This window comes from Euleptes europaea, chromosome 14 (genome assembly GCF_029931775.1).
Source record: "Euleptes europaea isolate rEulEur1 chromosome 14, rEulEur1.hap1, whole genome shotgun sequence".
NCBI lineage: Eukaryota > Metazoa > Chordata > Lepidosauria > Squamata > Sphaerodactylidae > Euleptes > Euleptes europaea.
In genome coordinates, this window is record NC_079325.1 from 36,390,388 (window position 1) to 36,412,053 (window position 21,666).

The following is a 21,666-nucleotide window of genomic DNA, read 5'->3' on the forward strand; positions in this document are numbered from 1 at the left end:
GAATTCAGTAGCCCTGGATAAGAAATCCTGTTTGGGCAAACTGTACCCTTCTTTTCTACACCAAGGAGAACCTGAAGGCAGCTTGCAGTGAAACAAGTGTCAAATACCGCTATAAACAAATGAAATAACTACTAAAAACAACAGGAAAAGTACAAACACAAGACCATCATGTTAAAAGATGCCGTTTAAAATAAATCAGACCAACACTTGATAGAATGAAGAAGCATTGCAAGCCCCTGGTAAGCCCCTTAAAGAAGCCTAGCTCACTTAAGACTTCTGTTGATTGCAAAGGACCTCCAGAAAATGAGTTTTTAGGTTATGTGGGGAGGTCAACAGAAAAGAGGACAGTTGTCCTCCACATCTTGAGAGCCAAAGCTAAAAAGGCCCTGTCAAGAGTGCCTGTTGGCCTCACCTCTGATAACACAGGCTCTTCCAATGGGACACTACCGGTTGGTCTCAAAGCCTGGGTAGGTTCATGTGGGCAAAGATGGTCCTTTAGGTACTTTGGACACCAAACTGCTAGCCTTTTGAAGGTCAAAACCAGCGCCTTGCTTATAAATCAATTGGAAGTCAATGTAGTCAGTAAAGCATTGATGGAAGATGCTTGTCTCAGCAGATATCTGTTAGCATCCTGGTTGCTGCAAAATGAGGGCTTTTGCCTGCCTATTTTGCAAACTGTTTTCTGCTGCTAAACATGGGAAGTGGCAAAGAACAAGGCAGTGGAAATCCTGCCCATTAGTGCCTCGAGGCGCAGAGTGGTAAGCTGCAGTATTGCAGTCCAAGCTCTGCTCACGACCTGAGTTCGATTCCGACGGAAGTAAGTTTCAGGTAGCCGGCTTAAGGTTGACTCAGCCTTCAACCCTTCCGAGGTCGGTAAAATGAGTACCCAGCTTGCTGGAGATAAAGTGTGGACGACTGGAGAAGGCAATGGCAAAACACTTCGTAAGCATAGTCTGCCTAGTAAACGTCGTAATGTGACATCACCCCACAGGTCAGTAATGACCCGGTGCTTGCACAGGCGACTACCTTTACCTTTTTATAGTGCCTCTGCCATCATAAAAGCTGTGCCCTAGAATTTTCAAGTATATTCTTGTGTTCATGAGGGCTAGAAACTTTGTATTGAATTGAAGATGGGATTTCATCAGGCAATGCACACATCCTTTTAAGGCCTGATAAAGAATCTTAAATTATTTTCACAATTTCAAACAAAACTTCACAATTTTTAACAGCTGGAAATTGACTTTAATTTTCTCTCTCCCTTCTCCCTTATTTCTTATTGTTTTGAAAACATGGCACATAACAAAATACCTATGAAAAGAAATAAGTTAACTAACATAACAAAACACCCATGAAAAAAAAATGAGAGTCTTGGCATGCTCAATTATACACCCAACAGAACATTCTGTGCGCTCACAGGTTTTGCACCACGTTTAAAGTGGCAAAGGAAGAGTGCAGTTTCTATAGCTTCCTGTGTTGTGGGAAATATGCCCTCCGCACACATGTGGTGCATTCATGTGCTAGGATGGCGTCAGCATACCCTGAGGTTGGGCAACTGCCAGGGCCCAGGGCTTCTGCCAGGGCTCATTGCCACTGACCCTTACCCCTACACCTCCTCTGCCACCTCCTGTATACCCTTTCCCCACCTGCTCAATTGCAAGTGCTCCATCTCTTGTGCTCCTGTTTGCTGGTGCTGTCTAGCAGCACCACAGAAGAGTGTACAAGTGGTGCTTATGTGGTCACAGCAGTGGCATTCCCAGCCACACACACCAACTAGTGCTGCTGGTGAAAGGGCATACAGGTGGCTTGTAAGCATGGGCAGGAAGGGAAGGTGGATGGGGTCCTGGTAGTGGGCACAGGAAGGGAGGAGGCCCCGAGGAAGAATTTTCTAACAGAGCAGTTCCTCAGTGGAACAGGCTTCCTCGGGAGGAAGTCAACGTTCCTTCCCTGGAGGTTTTTAAGCAGAGGCTAGATGGTCATCTGTCAGCAATGCTGATTGTATGACCTTAGGCAGATCATGAGAGGGAAGGCATCTTGGCCATTTTCTGGGCATGGAGTAGGGGTCACTGTGGGTATGGGGGGGAGGTAGTTGTGAATTTCCTGCATTGTGCAGGGGGTTGGACTAGATGACCCTGGTGGTCCCTTCCAACTCTGTGATTCTATGAGGAGTCTCTGCCCAAGGCCCCTCCAAACCTGGAACTGTCCTGATTTTTGCCTTCAGTATTTATGTAGTTAATCCACCCCACTCCCCACGCTGCCCTCCAAGGTTCTTATGGTGGCCTGAGATGTAACTGTCATATAAATTTACCCAACCGTTAAGATCAGCATTGGAGGCATTGCTGAGCATGTCACCATTTACTGAAATAACATCAATGGCAAGAGGAATAGGATGGTCTTTTCTGCAGTAGCATCTCATTGGAACTCCCTCCTTCCCACTATGCCCCTGGCTCCATGTTTGTTAAAATTCAGTCACCATGTGAGAATGCTACAATTCTCCAGGGGTTTTAGTTGTGTGGGTTTGTTTGGTTTTTGGCCTTGATTTGTCTTGGTGTGGGGTGTGTGCACTCACCCATCTGATTCTTTGGGATTCACCATTACATTTATTTATATCCTGCTGTTTTTAATCTGCCAACCTGAAGTTTTTACATATTAACTGATGCTGTTTCTAGTATTGTCATTGCTAGTAGTATAGAGTATGATTGGTTTTAATGATTTTTAAAAAATAATGTTGCCTTAACCATTATCAGCTAAATAAAATCGTAATAACAATGCCATCTTTTTATATATTTTCCTATATCAATTCCAGAGCTGCGGGAGCCCTGATACTGGACATATATTCCAAGACTGAATCTCAATTTAAATGAATTAAGGACATTCCAGTGCTTAAAATCAATGGATGGGCTACACCATTTCTGGTCTCACGGGGAGGATTCCTTTTCTTTAATGCTCCCTCATGTAACATCCTTCCAAACTCCCAGCTAGCAGAACATTCAGCAGGGAACAAGCCGGGCTGCAATTTTTGTCCTTTTCCTAACTGCAGAGAGATTTGACTCTCTGTAACATGGAGAAGCATTGGTGGTGGAAACTGCCTTCAAGTCACAGCTGACTTATGGCGACCCCATAACCTTATACTCAAAAGACATTTGGAGGTGGTTTGCCATTGCCTGCCTCCGCCTGGGCTGAGAGAATTCAGAGAGAACTGTGACTGGCCCAAGGTCACCCAGCAGGCTTCATATGGAAGAGTGGGGAATCGAACCTGGTTCTCCAGATTCGAGTCTGTCGGTCTTAACCATTATAATCATGCTGGCTGTTGAAACATTAAAAAATTTGAATCCTGCATCCTAACCTGGAAGCAATGGAGTCCATTCTTACCACCTCACTCTGCTTTCTGTGTCCCACTCCGCTGGAGGCCGTTAAAATACCTCTTTCTGAACAGTAGTTGTTGGGGGGGGGTGCGCTGTGGTCCATGTGCACTCGGCTTCATGGTGGGTGGGGTTGGGTTGGTCTCAGGGAGAAACAGAATGATAGGATAGATGGAGCTTTAGTCTATTCCTGCAGGGTACCCTCTTATGGAATGAGGGGTTTGGTAGATGAGGATTCTTGGTGTCCAGAGTGGTGACAGACTTTTTGTGTTTGGAGGCCTGGCAGCTGTACATCAAGGATCCTTTTCTCCTGTATGAGCCTGGAGATCTACTGAGAAGCCATCCCTCAAATGATGCCCTCCTTCTGAAGTTTGATCACAAACGCCTACTTATTTATTTTGTTGTTTTTATTCTGCTTTTCAGCCAAACTGGCTCTTTAAGCTGTTCAGAGGAAGAAAAAAAGATGCCATGCCAGTGACAGATTAAGCTAGGACTTTTTGGTGGTTGCTCCCTCCCCATCAAGAGATGGCTTGGGAGGGCATTGGCCTAATTAGCTGTGTGTTAAACATTGTATTTAGATAACTGGTTTTAATTGTTGGTGGGTTGTTTTTTTTGTTTGTTTTTTTGCTGCTTTCTGCAATTTCTAAAGCCAGAACATCAAGTTACATTTTCTCCAAGGTTTTATCCTCTCTCCCTTTTTACATACAGCTGCTGGACTGTGGTTTAAAAGGCGTATCCTGCACTGGGTGTGTAGGAAGTGGTATTTCATTCTTGTTCCTTGCCTCATTTGTGTGTGTGTGTGTGTTAAGTGTCATCGCCCTATGGCGACCCTATGAATTAGTGACCTCCAGAGCATCCTATTGTTAACCACCTTGCTCAGGTCTTGCAAACTAAGGGCTGGGGCTTCCTTTATAGAGTCAATCCATCTCATGTTGTGTCTTTTCTTGCTGCCTTCCACATTTCCTAGCGTTATTGGCTTTGACTGTTGTCTTCTCATAATGTGACCAAAGTATGACAGCCTCAGTTCAATCATTTTAGCTTCTAGGGACAGTTCAGGCTTGATTTGATCTAGATCCCATTATTTGACTTTTTGGTGGGCTGTGGTATCTGTAAAACTCTTCTTCAATACCACATTTCAAATGTATACACACAGGAATAGTCTTTGCCTCATTTACCTGCTGAATTCATCCTCTTTTCCAAGTTTTCACCTTTGCTGGGAAAAAAGTCAGGCACCTGAGGTGGAGAGAGGATCATATAACATACAGTTCCACTCTCAGGCAGGCAGCCATACTTGCATGCTTCCTTGGCAGTACGCATTGGGTCTTCTTCCGAGTAGACAGTCTTAGGACTGTACCATGACTGAATTTTTAATTCTGCTTTTTAAAATTTGTAAGCTGCTTTGAGAGCAGTTGCTGAAAAGCAGAGTATAATCTTTTTCAAGAAATAAAAGGAAATTAACTGATAGTCTTGGGTAGAAGAATGCATCTCCCTTGTGAAAAAAATCTTATAGCCCTTCAGAACAGGACAAAGGAAGAGCTGAGCCTTTAAAACAACTGGATCCCCCCCCCCTTTTCTCTTATTGGAAGTTGCCTGCAACTTTTACCTCTGTTAACACAAAGGAAAGTTTCCTCTCCCCCCCCTTTCTTTCTTTCTTTTCTTTCTTTTTTTTAAATAGCAGAGATGCTCACTCCATTGAAATGATTGGCAGACTGGAGAGCTGAGAAAAACCAAATTGTTTATACCCTAATGAATAGGATCTTGATTGCAAGATCCTGTTTGGAAAATTATAGTGCCTGAATGGAAGCCGTACAATTACATCCCTCAAATGCTGCATATTCATTTCATCTGCTTTGCATAGAGATTAACAAGCGTGCCCCTGATGCAGACTCTGAAATTAAAGCCAACGCCGATTTTAGTCACAGGTTACAAACTAAATGGCATTGTTGGATGGGTAGGAATCTTTACCACCTGCTTGCCAGATGATTGCTGAGCGGCTTTTTCCAGACAGCAAAAAGGAGGAAAACATGTTTCCTCTTCCCAAGCAGGGAATATGAATATATATATATATATATATATATATATATATATATATATATATATATATATATATATATATATATATATATATATATATAGAGTAATGCACCTTTAGAATAAGGATGTCATAAAAGAGAGAGGCTATCCTACAAAAGTTAGACATCAACCCAGCAACTGTTCCAGTGCTTTCAATGGGACTCGGAGCCTCATTCATGTACAAAGCAAAAGAATGTGGGCAAACAGAGTGCAAGATGAAAGACCACAATTTAAAATTCTGCTCTGTGTAAAAACACTCCCTGCAGGTAGAAGACGAGCACAAGAAGACTGAAGTAGAACCTTTATCCCTGATTTTTTAAAAATTATTACTTGCAGGAACTTCTTTTAATGTAGGGGAGCATTGGATATGTAGTTATCTCTGGCTAACAGCTACATTCTCGTGTCTCTGGCAAAGAAAGCTCTTTTCCAGTACCTGTTACTAGAGGACCATTTTTAACTTGGGAGGCTGGGCATTGGCCTGCACTGAGCCATGCTCTCTCCTCACTTAAACAATAGCATTAGCAGCCTGAAGAAAGTGAGTTCATGCTACCTCCTGATTCTGATGCATATATAGTCCATGCCTGCGTCATCACAAGCTTTCAGTGGTGCGTGCCTTTTGTGTTGCACCGAGTAGAGAAGCACTGAGAGTGGAGGAAGGGCGAATGCCAAGTTCAAATAGGGTGGCGAACTTTGTTTGATCTTCCTTTGAGGACTTGCAGATTGTCTTTCCGCTGAGAAGAGGAAAGCTTTTGGAAAAGACGGACCCAGAGGCAGAGTGCCTTTCCTTTGTGAAGGGAATCATCTGTTGCTATAAGAAAGTGACTTAAGAGGACAGTGCCTCTGAGCATGTGCTGAGTACCCACTTTCTGAAGACCAAGTTTTTTTGTTTTTTTAAAGCATCCTTTAGAGCAGAGGTTCCCAAACTTTTTGAGTCATGGAGCACTTTTCAGGAGAGAAATTCATCACGGAGCACTAATTTTCACCTAGCACCAAGTGCTCCACGGAACACAGTTTGGGAACCTCTGCTTTAGCGTATAGGAAAATAGCACATGCCCACAGACACAGTTTTCTTCTTGTTTCCTGACCAGGAGGTGGAAACTTGAACTATTTTAGTAAAATTCTAGCCACTCGTTAACCTCATTCTGCCTTGGAGAAGCATAAGACAAGCTGCCACTATTCAGCCTCAGCCTGTGACCTATAAAATGGGGCGGTTAATGGCTTCAATCAACTGGAGATAGCCAGGTCCCTCTTTGCCACCAGCAGGAGGTTTTTGGGGCAGAGCCTGAGGAGGGTGGAGTTTGGGGAGGGGAAGGGCTTCAATGCCATAGGGAACTGATCTCCATCGGCTGGAGATCAGTTGTAATAGCAGGAGATCTCCAGCTAGTACCTGGAGTTTGGCAACTCTAACTGGAGCGTTTCTGCAGGTGGAAGAAGTTCTGCTGTTTAAGTGTGACTTTGTTCCCTTCCCTCCTGCTGCAGCCCCAAACGGTCTCCAAACGCTGCTCCCCAAGGGTAGCTATTCTGGGAGCATTTGGGGCTGCAGCAGGGGAGAAGGTAGAAAGTCATGCTCTACAGGTGGAAATCCTTCTGTCCTAGGAAATGCTCCAGCCGACCCAAGCTTACTGAAGCAGGGTTGTTACTTCAGGTTTTGGTAATGACCAGAGTCCAAAGTTCAGAGTTTGGATTTATGGCTAAAAGTGTTTTTCTGCCCTTGTCCCTCTCCCTAAACGTGAGTCCTGTAGAGAGCACAGCAACTCGGTTCAGGCTCAGTTTAACTCACTCTGGTTAACTGCTGACTTCTGTATTTACAAAAAGGGATTGCCATATTTTCGTCTCCTCCTTTGTCTTGGCACTCATTGGGGCAGCTTGTAAGCCTCTTTTGCACCCAACACCATCTAACCCAGTTTAATGCACAACACACTCTGCATTCTGTTTTAAGCTGCAAACCAGACCCAGGCTGAACCGCCCTGACCCAGATGGCCCAGGCTAACTTAATCTTGTTAGATCTCAGAAACTAAGCAGGGTCAACCCTGGTTAGTACTTGGATGGGAGACTCCCAAGGAATACCAGGGTTGCTATGCAGAGGAAGGCAATGGCAAACCACCTCTGTTAGTCTCTTGCCTTGAAAACCCTACTAGGTTGCCATAAGTCAGCTGCAACTTGGCGGCACTTTACACACACAATAAAAGGTGTTACAAAACTTTTGTTTTTGAAATTTCGTGCTGGACCAGAAGCTAACTGCAGTCTGTCTATTTAAGCTGGAGAGGCTTGATTATAAAAGTGAAAGAGGATGAAATGATGATGCAGAGCCAGGGCGAAAGGGAGATCAGACGAGGCTGGTAACAGCGAGACTGGAAGCAGTCAAGAGCCAGGAGTGCTGAGAGAGCCCAAGAGAGGCCCCAAAGACTATGCCAGCTCCAGCATCATCCCAGAAGCAACCAGCCTAGTCATGAACTAGTCAGTGCCTTGCACTGAATCAGACCCTGGGTCCATCAAAGTCAGTATTGTCTATTCAGACCAGCAGTGGCTCTCCAGGGTCTCAGGCATAGGTCTTTCACATCACCTCCTTGCCTAGTCCCTTTAACTGGAGATGCCAGGGATTGAACTTGGGACCTTCTGCATGCCAAGCAGATGCTCTACCACTGAGCCCCAGCCCCTCCCCATGATCATATATGAAGCTGCCTTATCCCAAACCAGCTGGTTTGTCCTGTTAGCCCATTGTCATCTGCTGTGATTCGCAGATGCTGTCCAGGATTCCATGCAGAGAAAGGTCTTTACCAGTACCTGCTACCTGAGATCCTTTGACTGGAGATGCCAGGGCCTGAATTGGGTGACTGGCCATGGGAGCCACAGACCCTCAAATAAGGACCTGGCTTCCTTCCAAATAATTCTGGCAATTTTAGTATTTAGAGACTGATGATGCTGGTGATTCACTGGTTCTCCTTTGTAGAACTACATTTCCCAGGGTTCCGTTGCTGGGAAACATGACAATTATGCAGGGTTGAAACTAGTTTGGTTATTTTTGTGCAAACCTCAGTGAAAAAGGGCTGGGAACCTGACTGGCAGGCAGACTAGAGGTTGTAACACCTCATCTAATGAATGCCAAAACGCTCACATTAAATAGCTTCAACAAGTAGGCAAGGTTCTGCACTCAGCTCAGGGCTTCCCAATGCCTCCTGCCCGACAGATTGTGAATATTCTACTGCATTGAAATGGGTGAACTTTAAAACACCCCCCCAAACTAGGCGCTGCAAGCTAGAGAAATTTGAAACGACTCTGCCCTCTGCTGTCCTAGCCATGCAAGGGAAAAAGAAATTCCTAAAGACCTCTAGCAAACGACAAGAATTGTGTGTGTTTTAAGAGCCACTAAGTTGCTTCCAACTCACGACTAGAATCAATGTCCTAGGGGGCTAGGCAGTTTGTTTGGGGTATCTTTCGGAGCTGCCTTGAATGTGGATGTCTTGGGGGGAGGAAAAGAATGTGCTTCCTGCTAGCTTGATAAACAGATGAAGTAAGTCCCTCTAAGCTAGATGGAGCATACATATCACTCCTATTCTACAATCACTCCATTGGTTGCCTATCAGGTACTGGGCTCAATTTAAGGTATTGGCTATCACATACAAAGCTCTTCATGGCTTGGTCACTCATATCTGCAGGACTGCCTTTCCCTCTGTGCTCCACCACGACAGCTTCGCTCTCCTGAGCAGGGCATTCTGCAGATGCCAACCTGCAAATGGGCAAAATCAACAACTGCCCCATAGACATGCTTTCTCTTTTGTGACCCCCACCTTATGGAATGACTTGCCTGGTGAAGTTAGGAAGGCTCCCACTGTCCTGGTGTTCTATAAACTACTCAAAACTAAGTTGTTCAGGAAGACTTTTCTACACAGGTTATATGATTGTACTACACAGAATGGTTTAGAGAGCTATTTGGGTAAAGATTTTAGAGTCTGTGGTCTATACTACTGTGTATATCTTGTACTGCCTGTTACTGTAAGTGGAAGAAGAAGAAGAGTTGGTTTTTATATGCCAACTTTCTCTTCCACTTAAGGAAGAATCGAACCGGCTTACAATCAATCACCTTCCTATATCCATCCCCACAACAGACACCCTGTGAGGTAGGTGGAGGTGAAAGAGTTCTGAGAGAGCTGTGACTAGTCCAAGGTCACCCAGCTGGCTTCATGTATAGGAGTGGGGAAACCAATCCGGTTCACCAGATTAGCGTCTGCCACTTATGTGGAGGAGTGGGGACATAAATTGTAAAGCACATGCACTCTGAACCACTGCCCTAACCATGGATCAGCATTTGTATGGAGTTGGAGGACCACCTTCTCCTGTATAAATTAGGTAGTGGAAAGTGCTGTCAAGTAATAGCTGAGTTATGGTGATCCTGTAGGGTTTTCGATGCAAGAGATGAGCAGAAGTGGTTTTCCATTGCCTGCCTCTGCATAGCAACGCTTGACTTCCTTGGTGGTCTCCCATCCAAGTACTAACCAGGGATGACCCTGCTTAGCTTTTGAGATCTGACGAGAATTACCAGTTCCTTAAGATCATTTTACTAGTTTGTTAAGATCATCCCCAGTGACGATTAGGCAAGTGGATTTTAGCAAATGGAAACCAAGCTATGGAACAGCATCTTTTCAGAATGTATTTAGTGTATACTTCATTTACACTGTTAAAAGTTGTGTTTGAAAGAACCTCTGGGAGAACTTGTTCTTTTGCCGCACTGTATTTTGTATTTTAGTTATCTTTACACATTTAATTTGTTTAATATTGTTTTAAAGCTGTATTTTGACTACAGTATCTGGTTGGCCTCTGTGCAAAACAGGATGCTGGATTAGATGTACTACTGGTTTGACCCAGTATGGCTAGAAAGGGGTCCTTTCTAACGCTTGGGATATCTTCATTCTTACAAAACAGCTGCAACACTTTGCTAGTCAAAGTGTCCTGTTCAGCTTCCTTATCAAAACACTCTATTTTGGTTGCAGATTGCCAAATGACAATGGTTCATTTCAGCTGTCTTGTAGCATGAGGAAGGCAAGCAGATGATGAATACTCAGATCATGCCACCAGGAGGCAGGATAGGCCCATGCTTAACTCATGAACAAATTGTTCAGGGATTTGAATGAGAATTATAAACAGGAGTTAATTTGAAGCTACGGAACAGAGGGAAGGCACCAGTAGAGAAGATTGTGAACTGAGAAATGTATGGAAGGAAGCAAATGCTCAGTGATGCAATACATTCTGGCCTAACAATCCCTTTAAAGCAATTTTAGCCAAGATGGATATCTTTTAAAATCCTTTGACATAAGTATCCCCAAAGTATGTTGGGACATAATTTGCTTCAAAATGTTTTTTTAAACGTTTGTACACCTCTTTGTTAAAAAGCATTAATATGGTCCATGGCTTGGCTCTAGAATGTATATTGAATATTCGGCCCAGCCTGAGAACATGTGCATGTGCTCTGTGTTTGGAGATGTAGCTTGCTGTGTGTCATCGAGCAAAGATTTTACCACACAGAGACACAAGTTTCCCTTTCTTCAAAAATGTCCAGATGGGAGAATAACAGCTCACTCCTGAGCTGGGAGGCCGAAGGTTTTTAGGTGGGCAAGGGCCCGGCATCCAGACCTTGTGCGCTGGCACCCGGCCTACTTGCGCTGCCCAGAGTGGCATGGGCACTTGCGTTGGGCCACTCATGCTGGCCCCCCTGTTGCTGCCATGGCAGCGGGGCCCTGGGACTCCGGTGCGGCCTCCCACCAGCACACCACTGTCGCCCCTGGTGCGCCATCGTCCCAAGGGGCGTTTCTGGGGCGGAGCTGCCTTTAGGCGGCTTCAAAACCCACCTTCAGGCCGGGAGCGCCCCCTTTTCCCTTACCTGCAGTTACCCCGTGCAACGTTATGGAGCTTTTCCATGGGGCTTGCAGGTAAGGGCACGGTTTTGGTTTTGGTGTGGGGGGCTGAATCCTCCTTTGGAGGCGGCACGGCTGTGCTGCCTCCAGTCAACGGCTCAGCCCTCCCCTAGGAATGGGCTGTAAATGTGTCAGAAATGACCCCCCCCCAGCATCAGTACAACAGCAAGAATTAAAAGTATGTCAGCGGGTTAGTTAAATGGAAGCCATTGTTTATGTGAAAATGGGTGGAAAGTCCCCCCCACACACACACACACCAGGAAGGCCGCACGCTCCTACCCACTGCTTTAAAAAAAGATAAGCAACCGGACAAAATGAGGAGTTAGGAATCTGTAATTACAACTCATGGTCCCAACAACACTGAACAGCTTTATATAGTAAATTCACCCTTCTTTTTGTCTCTTTTTAACATCTTTGATAAATTACAGAATACACTTGGAAAATACCCCCCTATTGGTTCTCAAGCAGTCTTAATTACACCCTGGGTAGCGCACCCTCCGCCGTCTCTCACCAGTCTCTGAATAGATTTTGTGCCACAAGCCCAGGAGAGAGAGAGAGAGACTTTGGCTCTAAACTGTGGTAAGGATTTAGTTCTTGGGAGGAAATGCCAGCAAGTATTTAGTAAACATTTGATGGGGGTGGCTGGTCGGTAGCATAATAATATCAGGCAAGTTTCTGCAAACAGAAAGATGCGAGAATAAAGTCTGGCTGCTTGACCAAAGCAAGAACTGCAATCAAAACCCCGAAATATAAACTCATCAATGTATCAAAGGCAGGCACTAGGCACTATCAATCGTAAATATCTGATTAAGCAGGCTGATGTGTGTCAGAACGGCTAGGGATACGTACGATTCAACTCTTCCCTAATTGTTCCCGCTACTGAAAACAGCCTTAGGAGGGATGAGAAAGGAATGCCAAGAAAAAACATACTAGATAGGTGGGAACCTGCAGATAGCCCTGGGTTTGGAGGGTCTATATGATTACAGAAACAGGCACCTCTCCCCCCGCCCCCCTTGGCTGGTGAGCTGGGCAAAGCATTGTCGGAATAGGGGGGACCTAACCTGATCTCACAATTTGACAAAAGCCTCAGAGGTTCCCTGGAAACTGCAATTTTGTGATGGGAGAACATACACCTGTAGAACTCTGGCCCACCTTGGGGCAGATTCTCACTTGATGCTTTGTAGGCCAGCCTTCCAGCCTGCTATTTTAAGCTGGGCCTTTAAACATAACTTGATGTGTACATATTAATATAAGACTGCATTTATTTTGATGCCACAAAAAAGTTCAGTTACTGATTTCAGACTTCTGCTTAAAGGCACAAGAGCAGGCCAGCCTTTTTTTCTGGTTAGTTGGCAACCTTAATGCTTAGTTATATAGCTGCCCTGTTCAGCTAGGCCTCTTGTGATGGTGGCTGCTAGGCAACACCTGAGGTATTCCACATCCCACTCCAGGCCACCCAGTCTCTGTGATGCTCCCTCTGTCTCTATAGATTGTAGCTATGCAACTCAAAGACCCCCTGCCACTGTTAGGGCAACCAGCAAGCGACTGGGGGAATGGGGACATGGGGAGGTGGCCATCGGTGATGGTGTGACATCACTTCCAGGGAAAACCCAGAAAGGATGTCATGCCTCTCTAGAAATTGCCAAAAATTCTGCCAATTCCTGAAGCAGTGATATCACTTCCAAGTTCTCCTGGAAGTGATATCAGCCCAACAGTCCATTATTTTTTTATTTTTCTCCTGCTGCCACTAACAGGAGCTGGGGGCTTGCAGCCCTGGATACTGTCTCTACCCTCAACCTTCATCCAATAACTAGCCCAAACTCCATCTTCAACTCACGTTCCTCACTTTCTTTGTGTTCGTGTTCATTTTGCCAAACGAAACCTTCCTCTCCCTGGCTGTTGCACTTTCAGCAAAGGGGGCCAGGAAGGCACTATCCACAGAACCAGATTTGTTCCACTTTGGGGCCAGTTCACACCTTATTTTCCCACTTAATGCAATTCAGCCCAGCTTTCCCCACAGTGGTGCCCGTGCAAGCAAATGGGATGCATAACCAAGAGGCTATGTCAGCTGGCCGCTGGTAGGGTTGCCAGCTCTGGGTTGGGAAATACCTGCAGATTTTTGAGGCAGAGCCTGAGGGCGGGATTTGGGGAGGGGAGAGACTTTAATGCCATAGAGTCCAATTGCCAAAGTGGCCATTTTCTCCAGGTGAACTGACCTCTATTGGCTAGAGATCAGTTATAATAGCGGGAGATCTCCAGCTAGTACCTGGAGGTTGGCAACCCTAGCCACCGGCCAGTTTTGCAACCTCAGAAGCTGCTCCTTTTCTTTTTGGCCGATGTGTTACACATGCTCTTGGACCCCCTGGGTAATATGCACAACTTACAATTCTGCTATCTGTACTCTTGAGTATTCAGAGCTACAGATTCATCCCACAGCCCCCTGGGAACAGATACATTAACCACCTGTTAGTCAAACATTTCCTGCTTTGTAATACTCTCTCTCTCCCTCTTTTTAACAACTTACTCCTAACTCTCTTCTCCTTTTCTTGGTGATCATAAACAGTCCTCTCCTTCTGCACAGCTCTGCTCCGTCATTAAGCCTTTTCTGTCCCTACACAGGCAATATTGTGACCAGTCTGGCAGCTTGCTAAGAGCGGCTAATTCCGATCCTTCCATTATAGTCACCGGTAGTCGATTCACTCAACTGAATGAGGGCTGAGTTTGCACAAGATTACAAGATGTTTGCTCCATACCCATATCCCATTCACTAGGGTTGTAGTGAAATTCTGGCCTCTGTTGTCTCTGTTTTTTTAGTCACAAGACAGTTACACTGGATGTTAGGATTGCTACCTTTTTGTTTTCAAAAATTCTGGCATAGCAAGCTGAAATGGCTCTGAGAATCTACAGAGCATTTTCCTCAACACAGGAACGTTAAAAAAAAAAAAGACTAAAAGGCAAAATACTTCCAAGACCCCACAGAGTGCCTTTTCCTCCTGGCTGGAAGCATCTTTTAAGGACAGAGTATGTGTGCAAAGTATTTACTTCTCTGAAAAGTCTTTTTTTTTTTAAAGGTGCACCTTGAAAAGCAAGGAAGGAAAACACTGAATGCTAACTTCTCCTGGCTTATATTAGCGACTGACCAGGAGGAATTCTGTCAGGGCCGCTAAACTCTTGAGTGGCAACACAGTCACTCACTTAGACTTGGTCATTGTTTGCTCAGCCTGCTTGCAGGGGTGCATGAATTGAACTAACCCACCCAACTCTTGTTGGGTTTCATGGGGGTGGATGTGGGTGGGAAATTCATCTCGTAAACAGGTGTCCACGAATCCGGAAGCCCCTTTGCTGGGATGCATATTTTTTCTGCCTTTAAAAAAAAGAAGAATGCACTGCTGGGGGAAATCTGTCTCCTAGCCGACCTTGCTAGTCAATTAACATAAAATCAGAACACATCTTTTTCTTTGGAGCCCTGCAGTGGCTGCACTATTAGGATGTTAAATGAAGCAATGAACTGGTCACTGTGAGGTGTGTGTAGATCTGGGGAGGGGGGCAACAGAAGGGGTGTCTGGGCTGGGTCTCCTGAGGTGGTCTAGAGTGCTCTGGTATTGTGCAGTTTAAAGGTGTAAAGTGCCAGCTTCCCCACTCAAGAGCACCTCTTGCACTGTACAGCTTTTCCCATGTTAGTGTCTTCCCTGCAACACATCAATGAAGACTGGAAAAGAATCTTTTTTTAGGCTGCACTAGGACAACAGCTGCTTCTGCTCCAAAGTTGGCAGGGGCCGCTGGGACACCCTCATGCTTATCCATAGGTTGGTTTTTACATGCCAACTTTCTCTACCACTTAAAGAAGAATCAAATCGGTTTACAATCACCTTCCCTTCCCCTCCCCACAACACACACCTTGTGAGGTCGGTGGGGCTGAGGGAGTAAGATTAGCTCAAGGTCACCCAGCTGGCTTCATGTGTAGGAGTGAGGAAACAGGCCCAGTTCACCAGATTAGCCCCCGCCACTCATGTGGAAGAGTGGGGAATCAAACCCAGTTCTCCAGATCAGAGTCCACCACTCCAAACCACCGCTCTTAACCACTATACCACGCTGGTAGGGATGGCAGTGAGATGGCCCCTAACCCCTTGATTAGGAAGTTGGGCTTCCATAACAATTGCGTTCAGTGTGCAGAACAGGTTTCATGGCCCATTCCTCTCATTCCCAGGGAGCCATCTGGAAATAATTGTGCACTGAACTGGGGGTAACCCCGATGAACTCCCAGACGCTGACTGTTGTTGGTGGCTCAATACAGATGCCTCCCCCTTCTGCCTGTTTGCCTCTGGGATGCTGACTGCCACGGCCTTCCCCAGCTGCGGGGCCAGTCCCACGCAGTCTAGTGTTCAGCAAATGGTGCTGAGGCCCCTTATGGAGTGTTGGCAATCCCTGCACTTGCCCATTGGTATTTATCATACATGGTTTCTCAGGTGGGTACTCCATCAAGGTTATGGGCAGGCTCCTAGATGCTTGGCGCTGGAGATTCTCTGGTGTTCATGGAAGACATTTGTTCATGTGGAAGATTGCCCTGGGGGAGACTGTAATGTCTCCCAATTGCCTTCCTTCAGTTGAAATTCTCCCCATGTTGGCTTTTCAGAGCCACCAGCATCCAACTGCGACTTCTTCCAGAACTTCACCTGGTGTTGCCGGGCCCTCCATGGCATTTCTACCCCTCACTACCCAGGCCTTGCCATCAGGTCCAGTTAATGGCGCGCCCTGAAGTATCTTTATGCGCGAGCAATACAAGCCCCAGCATTGTCCAACTCTTCCTCTGAGAGGCTGATGCGCAAGCATGTGTCATTGCTGGCCAAGGAGAAGGGCCGTGTGCTGTCCAGGGTGCTGTCCGGGTCCCTGATCGGGCCCTTCTCCACCTGACCCAAAATCCCCTTTGCCAGCAGTGTACATCTGTCCTCCCTGGCCCACTCCTGGCTGAGATGTCCCCTGTTTTTTTCTACACAGCCACCAGTGCATCCTCCCTGCGTCCTGGACTCGGACTCTAAGTTAGAGAGGGAGAAGATGGCGATGCTGGTGAACGAGGAGGTTCCAGGATTCGCCGTGGTGTTGAGGGGGATGCTCTCTGATTCCAGGCTGGGAGAGGTGGTTTTACTAGACCTCCTCCTCAGCGTGGGTGGAGGTGGGTTCAGCTTGGGGATGAACGGCTGTGATCTGTCAAGCAAAAACGGGAGCAGGGTTAACATCTCGAACACCCATATTGCAGTCCCTTGCAGCTGTGTGTGTGAGATGGCAGTATAAGAAGAGTTGATTTTTATATGCCGACTTTCTCTACCACTTAAAGAAGAATCAAACTGGCTTACAATCACCTTCCCCTGCCCAAAACAGACACCCTGTGAGGTAGGTGGGGCTGAGAGAGTTCTAAGAGCTGTCACTTGCCCAAGGTCACCCAGCTGGCTTCATGTGTAGGAGTGGGAAAACAAATCCAGTTCACCAGATTAGCATCTGCTGCTCACGTGGAGGAGTGGGGAATCAAACCCGGTTCTCCAGATCAGAGTCCACCGCTCCAAACCACGGCTCTCAACCACTACACCACGCTGGTAGAGACTTAATCTGAGAGGTACTGGCTTGTCCAAGGCTGGCAATGACCTCATTCAAAGTAAAGGAGAGATCTGAACTGAGGACTTCAGCACAGGTTGTCCTATGGGAAGGCAGCCACATACCCATCCTACAACTCCATATGACTCCATTCAACGTAAAGGGGAGATCTGAACTGAGGACTTCAGCACAGGTTGTCCTATGGGAAGGCAGCCACGTACCCATCCTACAACTCCATATGACTCCAAAGGCACCTCCCATGACTGGAAAAACATCATTCTAAATGAAACAACTGCTGATATCTTGGCCTTTAATTATTTAACCTCCTCCCCAATTTGCCTGTTGCCCGGTGAAAGAGCCAGGTTGGCTCTGCAAAGAACTTCTGTGACAAGAAGAGTTGGGACCACCAGTGAGGCAGCTGAAGTCAAGCTGGGGTCCTGCAGAAGCGTCGCATGACTGCTTCATCACATGCTAAAATCTGCATGGAACTGTTTGAAGCACATAAGAGCTACATGACTTAGACCTTTACGCAGCTCCCTTCTGGCTCAGACAGGGATGCCTATCACCAAGTGGAGACCACCTACCTCTCCTCTTGCGCGGGGCAACTTGAGCCGTTGCACTTCTGTGGTCCGGTCCCGTTGAGCATGCTGCAGTCGGTGGCCTCCGAGCCCTCAACACTGCGAAGCCCATCTGGACCCTCCAGCACCACAAGGCGTTCCTCACTCTCTGCGCTGTTGGGCAGTTTGCTGCTCTTCTCCAGGTTTGCCAGGTTCAGGTAGGATTCATAGGTGCTTGGCCGTGTCACAGGGCTGCCCAGGACACTGGCGGGAGTTGAGGTGGAGGGCAGGTTGATTTCTAGGCTGTAGTGGTTCTTCAAATTGAGTGATAGCGACTGAGCCAAAGTCAAGTTCTGCAGTGAACGGTCAACTGGAGATGAGGGGGGCAAAGAAATGCATTAGCAAGGCCGCAGACACAAAACAGTAGTGAACCCTGTGTGTAAAGTTCAGTTGCTAACTGGGAATGGAAGAGAAAGAAGAAGAGTTGGTTTTTATATGCCAACTTTCTCTACCACTTAAGAAAGAATCAAACCGGCTTACAAAAGCCTTCCCTTCCCCACAACAGACACCCTGTGAGGCTTCCTCAGGAGTTGGTAAGCTCTCCTTTCCTGGAGGTTTTTAAGAAGTTAGATGGCCATCTGTCAGCAATGCTGATTCTATAACCTTAAGCAGATGATGAGAGGGAAGGCATCTTGGCCATCTTCTGGGCATGTAGTAGGGGGTCACTGGGGGTGTGGGAAGAGGCAGTTGTGAATTTCCTGCATTGTGCAGGGGGTTGGACTAGATGACTCTGGTGGTCCCTTCCAATTCTGATTCTATGAGGTAGGTGGGGCTAAGAGAGCTCTGATAGAGCTGTGACTAGACCAAGGTCACCCACCTGGCTTCATGTGGAGGAGTGGGGAAACCAACCCACCAGATTAGCCTCCGCCACTCATGTGGAGGAGTGGGGAATCGAACCCGGTTCTCCAGATTAGGGCCTGCATGAAGGACATTAAGCGTGGTACAGAACTACAGGGTGGCATGCACAGTGGGGTTTTGAATAGTTCAGAGCAGGTGCTCAGCACAGCGATCCCTTTCTTTGCTCACCCGGATGCCGTAGCTGCACCTTGATTTCCAGCTCCTTGAGCTGCTTCACCAGCAAGGAGACGTGCTGCAGCAGATCCCGGTTGGTCAGGAGCAGCTGGCGGACACGGGCCTGAGCCTCGATGCGGGCTGTGGTCTCGGCCGACAACTGGTCTTTCAACAGCTGCACCTGTTGGGCGAGTACACACATGAACACACATGAAGCTGCCTTATACCGAATCAGACCCTTGATCCATCAAAGTCAGTATTGTCTACTCAGACCGGCAGTGGCTCTCCAGGGTCTCAGGCAGAGGTCTTTCCCATCACCTGCTCGCTTAGTCCCTTTAACTGGAGATGCTGGGGATTGAACCTGGGACCTTCTGCATGCCAAGCAGATGCTCTACCACTGAGCCACAGCCCCTCCCCAATGTAATGACAGCAGAGATGTTTAAGCGGAGAGGAGCAAGCCACGGAGATGTAAGAAGGGCCCTGTGGAGTCAGACCAAAGGCCCAAATAGCCCAGCATCCTGTTTCCAGGAGCAGCTATGCTTTGTATAGCATTTAGAATGAAACAGTGAAACGCCCATATAGCGTGGGGCTGTGACTGACAGAAGTCGTTGGGTAAGAGGACATGTTTTGTTTGTGTAAGGTGTTGCGTGCCTATCTGTTTTTTGTTAGAAAATACGCAGCTTCAGTAATGATTTATCGTGTATCACTAGGAGACTGGCATTCAGTATGGATCAGTGAAATGCCTTGGTGATATCGAGTGTATTCAGATCGGTAAAATCTGTTGGAATCACGGAAAAGTGGTGGTTGATTTGAGCGGACAATTAAGCGGCAGAATAGCAACGAGACTGCCTTACCGGGTGGCTGAAGAAGAAAATAATGAAAACAGGGAGAAATTACTGGATACCTGTACCACCCTTTTTCATTGGACTGTCGTCATTGGAGTTATATGTTGAAAGAAAAATATTTTGGCCACTTTCGCAATTGTATTGAAAGGGAAATGACTTGTATGTGATTTATTTACCTTGTATACTGAGATGCAGATATAAATATAACTTGATGCCAATTAATTTCATTTGAAGCTGTATTTTGATTTTTTTGGTAGTTTAATTGTTAAGCCTTATGCCACAGTGGCTGCATATCTCTCACTAGTTACGATTTTGGCAGCTTGAGTTCCGTATTTAGTTTTGGCTTATGCTTTTATTCTTAGCAGCTGGGATTCCAGACAAGGAGGTTCAGCTTTGCTATTGTGGCTGCTGAGAGGCATTTGACTTCCATCAATCTACCTGACTTAAGTGAGCTTTATGGCTTCTCAGTCATCCCTCCCTGTGTGCAATGAAGAAAAGAGATCATGCTGCTTTTGGGCCTGGTGAGAGGTTCGCAACGCTCCAGCCGAGGAGGAGGAATGGCCCAGGCTGAGGCCCCAGCCTCGCCTCAGCCCTGTGGGTGTGAAGGCCTCGCAGCCTGAGCTGACGGATGTTACCTGGGCAACGGCCACCTGGGTCTGTTGCTGCTGCTGGAGGAGCTGGTGCTGAAGGAGCTGTAGGCAGTGCTGGGAAGCAAGGGGGGTGACTGAGGCAGAGGAACTGGGGCTGGCGGGGCTCACCAAGGCCTGTGTAGCGGAGGGGTGAAGAGAGCAGCTCTCGCTGTCCTGCAACCCGAAGGGGAAAAAAAGGCAGCAGTCTCAGTATTCCTGTCACACAGGCAGCTCACAAAGTGACCTGGAGCTCTTGCGTCTTCTCCTACCGCACAACGTGAGGATAAAACCACAGGAGGCCCCGTGAGCTCTTCTGAAGGAGGCCAGGATAACAGATGCAATTAGCGATTTTGGTTGGACGTTTGCGTTCCTGCCGAACCCCACTGACTCTTACCTGGCTGCTCCTTTCCTTCAGGCTCTGCCCAGGTTTCAGCCCTCCCAGGTCTGGCATGGCTGAGGGCAGCTCACAGGCCCCGCAGTCGGGAACATGCAGCCCCTCAGAGTCGGCAGTGATGTTTTCTCTGTCAGCCATGGGAGGCCCTTCCAACTGGAGTCCTTCAAGCAAGGCCACAAGCGAGAGAAGAAGCAAAACCTTAGCGAGGAAAAGGCATCTGGGCCTAACTGGGCTCATCCCATCCTGCCTTGAAGGAGGATCACTGTGAAGGATGACCTCAATTTTAATCCAATTTAAAAGCCTGTTCACACATGAAATCCAGATTCCGAGACAGCTGTGCAACCAAGATGACCGACACCCTTGGCGTCCTACCTTTTAATCTTTCAAAGGTAGAAATGGTCATTCCTTTTGCAATTGCTAAAACTGGAGAGGCTTTTCTGGAGTTGGGTAAACGTGTGACTATCTATGTACAAAAGGGCTAACAAGAAATCCCGGTGGACCTGACCCCAAGTTCCTCACCTTCCAACTGTGGATCTTCCACTGAATTGTTGCTGGCGCCATCAGCCTGCCCATCCGCATTCTGGAGCGCATGCTGGAGACTCAGTTTGTGACACACCTCAAAGGCTTGGCCCACTGTCCGCACCACACGCATGGCCTGAGTCTGAGGAGAGAAGCAACCTTTTCTCAGCAAGAACAGGAGGTAGTGAAAGGCAGACTAGGCAAGCCTGTGCCCTTGCTTGCCCTGACACAGCCACCAGTGTTTTGGGTTTTGCTTTGAAAGCACAACAGTCTTAGCCCATTCATGAGTGACAGTATGCCAGCCCCCCCAGTGGGGTACACGTGACCACCCCCAAGAGTGGGAGATGGCAGCCCAGGAGATGCATGCTAGCCCAGTTCAGTCCAACCCCGTCCATCCCTCTGCACCTTCTTCTTAGATTTGAAGACGTTGCATCGGAAGGAGTTGTTGGTGCCGTCCCTGGCAATGTAGCTGAATATCTTTAGGTCCTGGGAGTCGTGGGATACATAGAAGATTCTAGAAGAAAGGAGTAGGGGGGCAGAGAAAGACCCACTTAAATGAGAAATATATAAAGAGGTTTTTTTTTAACAGTTTCATTTGTGTGAAGGAAGGCAAATGGTGGTGTCTTTCCAAAGGTAACCTGGGGATCACTTCTGTGGTTCCTTTGAAATCCTGGGCTGGATTGTCCCTGCCTTTGCTGCAATGAAGAAGAGGCAATTACCAGCT

General features: G+C 47.0%; 1 protein-coding gene across 2 annotated transcripts in view; it reads right to left on the reverse strand.

Annotated features, from left to right (window-relative positions):
- Positions 1-16,101: 16,101 nt before the first annotated feature.
- Positions 16,102-21,666, reverse strand: part of LOC130487111 (carboxyl-terminal PDZ ligand of neuronal nitric oxide synthase protein-like) — a 34,543-nt gene continuing 28,978 nt past the window's right edge. Inside the window, exons 5-11 of one of the 2 annotated variants that reach the window (XM_056860507.1) lie at positions 21,348-21,456; positions 20,943-21,084; positions 20,424-20,584; positions 20,036-20,164; positions 18,571-18,736; positions 17,512-17,854; positions 16,102-16,543 (exon numbers count right to left, since the gene is read on the reverse strand). In XM_056860507.1, coding sequence (XP_056716485.1) covers positions 16,105-16,543; positions 17,512-17,854; positions 18,571-18,736; positions 20,036-20,164; positions 20,424-20,584; positions 20,943-21,084; positions 21,348-21,456 — 1,489 coding nt within the window. In that variant the 3' untranslated portion in view covers positions 16,102-16,104. Of the gene's footprint in view, positions 16,544-17,511; positions 17,855-18,570; positions 18,737-20,035; positions 20,204-20,423; positions 20,585-20,942; positions 21,085-21,347; positions 21,457-21,666 lie in introns of both variants that reach the window. The other variant, XM_056860506.1, reaches the window with a different exon arrangement.